The sequence below is a fragment of the Priapulus caudatus genome, unplaced genomic scaffold (genome assembly GCF_000485595.1).
Source record: "Priapulus caudatus unplaced genomic scaffold, Priapulus_caudatus-5.0.1 Scaffold2976, whole genome shotgun sequence".
NCBI classification, from domain to species: domain Eukaryota; kingdom Metazoa; phylum Priapulida; class Priapulimorpha; order Priapulimorphida; family Priapulidae; genus Priapulus; species Priapulus caudatus.
The window spans coordinates 6,452-11,436 of NW_014580037.1; the positions used below are offsets into that span (position 1 = coordinate 6,452).

The following is a 4,985-nucleotide window of genomic DNA, read 5'->3' on the forward strand; positions in this document are numbered from 1 at the left end:
GGCGCAATACCTCATATTGTGGGTTTTCTTTGCTATAGATAGAATGTGGAGGGCGTGTAAATGTTTTTTTATAGCATTCAAGCAATTGCAATTGTCTAAGTAATATACAATGGTAAGTACAAAATTTTCATAAAACATACCTGTATTTATTTAAAAGCGTTGAAGGTAGCTAGGGCTCCATGGTTCTCTAGGCAACAACAATCTGGAAACGCACAGAAAGTCGTTGTCTATCGAATGTATGAGAACTTCCCAGAAAAAGCGGAAATAATTGTTTCCACAGGAAGGGCGTAACATGTAACTCATCCGACATTTGTCATCGACAGCTCTCATTATTAGTCTCATTATTACCCGACATAAGTACCATACCGACATAGTATGGGATAACTTAGCACACTTCGAAGCGGGCCTGGCCCACCTCCATTCGTGCGGCTAACTTAGACTTCGTCGTAGACTAGCGCGTATTTAGCCCGGGATAGCGTGTACATACTGCAAATATTTAGCGCGCGCCTGGTCCGGACTAGCTTGATGTACGATCAATTTTGCAGGCTGTACGGGGTATCAGTGAAGGTAAATTATTCCGTTATATTTTCGTGTTAAAGATAGCACATACCGCATTATGATTGCATACACTTGTATAGCATTAACCAATTTCTGATTATATCGAATGGACAAACAGAAACAAAGACCCCCCTTCAAATGTATCAATATCCCCAGTTATCTATCTAACCAGGTATGGCTCTTAGAATGATAAAAACTGAAAATGACACACCTCCAATGATAGCAATCATTTTGTTGATTGCAGAGTCAGGAGGAGTGCAGGAAATAGAGACAGACGCTAAAGGTGAATGTAGCCTAGCAGACGAATCAGCTTTAGAACTGGGCAACATTGGCATACAGGTAAATCAACTAAATCTGTGGGGATACTTATCTGTTTCATTACAGATGCAAATAACGAAAAGTGGTAATCTACAATAATTCGATATCGCATTTTCATTAAGCTTTACATTAGCACATGAATAGTCTCTTTTCATTTCTATGTACGCAGCTAGAAACTGAAACGCCTACATTTTGTACAGGTCGAAAAATCGTTCTCTGACGCGCGAGATATAGAGTTTGCCTTGAAAGACGGACAGATCTACCTGCTGCAAGCTCGACCAATCACGTCCCTCAACATGGAGTCAGAATACGAGCTGATGCATGAGCAGGATTCACCGCTGTTAATTGATGATGAACTGTATACAAACGCGAATACCGGGTAAATAGTTTTATAGTCGCTTGGACTTGTATCCCTCTTGTCGTTGCCTTTCTTCAACTCTAGTACATAGTCCCCTATTACTACCAATACTACTAGAATAACCCTTTCTAGAAACTATCGTTCTTTAATGCTGAGAGTACAAGTACCACGCGAACGAGATCTCTCAGCTATTCCCAGTGTGAGTGACAATTCTACTACGTGCCAAACCTGATATCGGAAAAAATAATTATTGTCGTTTGACGAAAAGGTCACTCGTCCTCTATTCTTAACGGAATTTGTTTCGCTACATATAAGCTTTCGTCTTTGTTCATTACCATCTATTTCGTTGTATGAACCGCAGGGAGATGATGCCTCAGGCGATGACACCTCTCACACTAGACGCATTTGTCACTAACCTTGCCGGGATGGGACAGGTGGTTATTATTCGATTTGCAGCAGCAGCAGCAGTAGCAGAGAACAATAGGCTAGAATAGAGAACACTGATTACGAGACTAATTTATATGTCGTGAAACCACGCACGACCATGTCTGTTATCTATGGTCTATGCATCACCCAAGATGTAAGACGTGTAGACGCTGTAGGTATAAGCAATGAGTCATGATTGCGTACATAGATCAACGCTAGGTATAAACAATGAGTCGTGATATAGTGCGTATATAGATCAACGCTAGGTGTAAACAATGAGTCATGATATAGTGCGTATATAGATCAACACTAGGTATAAACGATGAGTCATGATATAGTGCGTATATAGATCAACGCTAGGTGTAAGCGATGAGTCGTGATATAGTGCGTATATAGATCAGGTTCCATTCCTCGACTCCGAGCACCGTTCCCACACGTTGACATCTTACCGTTTTTTTTCTGATTTAACCATGAAAAGTAACTGCGGTGATGCCCGGTGAGAAATGATGCCCAACGAAGCTGGACAGACGCACACGCGCACGCGCAAACGCACGTTGGTTATACTCACGTACACGCACCTACGTATATAGGTAGACTCACACGCATGCAGGCACGCGTACATACAGACAGCCAGGCACACACATATACCGCTGAGATGAGAAGTACTGCGTTAAGTTTTACAAAGAAATTGAACCATCTCGTGTAGTCTAGATTCACTGAGAAGTTCATCGCGATGATTATATCACTTTGTTATAAAATTATTAAATATATGAACTACTCAAAAACTGTATATCCAAGATGTATTCGAAAATTAACATGTGTATATTTAAGCGTATTATCTGTATGTGTGATTTCTAGATCATGCGGTGGCCATCGGGAATTTCTCAGGATACGTACATGGACGTGTTCGGATCAACCTTCTGCAAACATGTTTTTCTGAACATGTACAGCGTAAGTATGGCAATAACCATTACTGGATCTAACACACAAAAACTTACAAAACTAGCACAGATAGTAGCAAAACCGAGACGATTTAGCTTGAAAAAATATTTAACGATATGTTCGCTGATGTCGCTTAGTACAGAGTAATTTCACATTTACATATTAGCAACAATACGTCAACAAGTATAAGGTACAGAATGTATTTCTCATATTAATTATTCGGTCACAGATTTTCCGAAGGTGCAAAAATCATAGAAATATCAGATATTGTTTATCTGCTCTTCCGGCAATGATGAATGTTCATTTGTATCCACGCTCACATAATCGTATTATTAAATATTTACTGATAATTTGATAAACTAAAGAACTACTCCACGGCCCTGACAATTCATTGCTCGAAATTCGTCGTTAAAAAAATAATAAAAGGAATTTAGAAATTCTAAAGAATTAATTTTTTTATAGGGAATGTACTACGCGAATGAGTACACAATGGGATCGGATACAAAAGGCATGAAGAATACTATAGATATTTTACTGTTTGGAGGCTGCACAGGAGACGAATACTTGGAAGGAATTCACAAGCGCTACCGAACCACCTATGTCCCGTGGTACAGAAAGTTTTTAGGAGTTCTCTGTTTGTATACAGTAAGTATACCTACACATCCGGTTCTTGGTTTTGCTTATACGTTTACTTTGTTTGTTTACTTTACGATTTACTTAAATTTTATTAAACGGTTTATTTACTTATTTTTCTTTACGTTTATCTTTGCTATGTGAGTGCGTTAGTTATGTATTGTATACCTTGCGTGCTTATCGGATGTGACCTTCGTTACTAGGACGCATTCAGCACTAAGCGCAACCTAAAGCGAAGTAACACCATTGTTAGAACCATTAGCACGGACTTCAACACCACTGACCCACTCACGTTACATCGCCAAATTGAGGACTTATTAAGGATAAGTTCTGGGGTGCGTACTGGAGTTGATCGAATGTTATTACACAGTGAAAGGACTATAGTTATACATCATATCTCGACACGCTTTTTCCATCTCTTTTCCTCTCCGTCACCATCGCATTAATTTCTTTTCAGCAATTGAATATTAATTATTTTATCTATAGTAGACCCCCTATATACTTGGAACTGTACGAAATTATCCATCTTTCTAACGGCTAATGAAGATTTCAATATGTTACAGGCCTGGTACAGCCACATTCAAGCCACGAATGCATCTAACATAGCGAGTCATATTGTCACACAAGTTGTGAAGAAGAAATACTCAGGTACACTATCGGCACAGTACTACACTCAGGATCATCTTTATTTATGCGTTGTTAAACGTCTGTCCTGAGTCTACTTCAATAATAACCATAATAATTATCTGCTTAAGTCATCTTGTCGCAAGACCGTGATTCCCCGTACTAAAAAAATGCAGACACTAATGCAATGAATATCACATTTGTTTGCGGTGTTCTCTCAAATAATGCATAGAGTGCACAACATGCGTTTATATTCTTTAAGAAAGCTGCTAATTGATTTTATATTTTACCATAATTTTCACTACGCGGTTATCAAAACATAAAATACTCATCAACCACATGTTCGGTTACAGAACACTCCGAAGTGATGTCAGATGTTGCTTTGCTGCTATCTACCTGCACCGACGTAATCAGTGCAGACGTTCCAGCTGCCCTCCGAAAGATGGCGCTAGCAGTAGTAGACGGCGGCAAAGCGGAGGTTTTCCAGTCACTGACACCTGAGGAGGCGGTTGATTGGCTCAGATCAGACGAGAGCGGCAAATTGAAGCAGGATTTTGCCACATTCATCGAGATTCACGGACATAGATGCGTGCGCGAGGTAACAGTATTTTTTTGTTTTTATTCGACCAATTAAGTCGTTTTAAATTCTTCCAAGCAAAATCTAATTGGCGAGGGATACTAAAACGAATGCTAATAATTGTACCGCAAATGTTATATGTTGGTTCATGCTATTTCAATGAAAAAACGGATGGAAAAACCACGTTCATATTTTTTTGATTAATTGCTTAATGAAATTCAGTAAAGTAAAATAATAATGTACTTCGTTTCCTTGGTTTATACTGAGAAAACTCCCGAGGAGTCGTATATAAATTTATTTATCTAGTAGGCAAAAAGAATACTTCGAAATGCGTTCGGAATAGTTTGTTTCTCATTTACTCTTCATTATCTACTCTGTTTTTATAAGTCGGAACTCTCAGAAAAAACGTGGGCAATGGAGCCAGCAAAAGTTGTACGAACCATACAGGTGAGTGAAATGGCTGACGTCACTACAACACGTAAAACCGCCATGATCCGTCTCCGTTGATATCACTCACGTGTGATTCATGTATTGATGACAATATACATA

General features: G+C 39.1%; 1 protein-coding gene across 1 annotated transcript; it reads left to right on the top strand.

Annotated features, from left to right (window-relative positions):
- Positions 1 to 744: 744 nt before the first annotated feature.
- On the top strand, positions 745 to 4,132 carry LOC106819205. The gene is made up of 7 exons (XM_014823852.1): positions 745 to 897; positions 1,077 to 1,255; positions 1,596 to 1,668; positions 2,519 to 2,611; positions 3,065 to 3,247; positions 3,799 to 3,883; positions 4,122 to 4,132. Exons 1-7 carry the CDS (start codon positions 745 to 747, stop codon positions 4,130 to 4,132), a joined length of 777 nt encoding a protein of 258 aa, XP_014679338.1.
- The last annotated feature ends 853 nt before the right edge of the window (positions 4,133 to 4,985 follow it).

Coding starts and splice junctions, on each gene's coding strand:
- LOC106819205 (XM_014823852.1), top strand. CDS start 745: ATGATAAAAACTGAAAATGACACACCTCCAATGATAGCAATCATTTTG. Junction 1,256..1,595: donor TATACAAACGCGAATACCGG/GTAAATAGTTTT, acceptor TATGAACCGCAG/GGAGATGATGCCTCAGGCGA. Junction 3,248..3,798: donor GAGTTCTCTGTTTGTATACA/GTAAGTATACCT, acceptor AATATGTTACAG/GCCTGGTACAGCCACATTCA.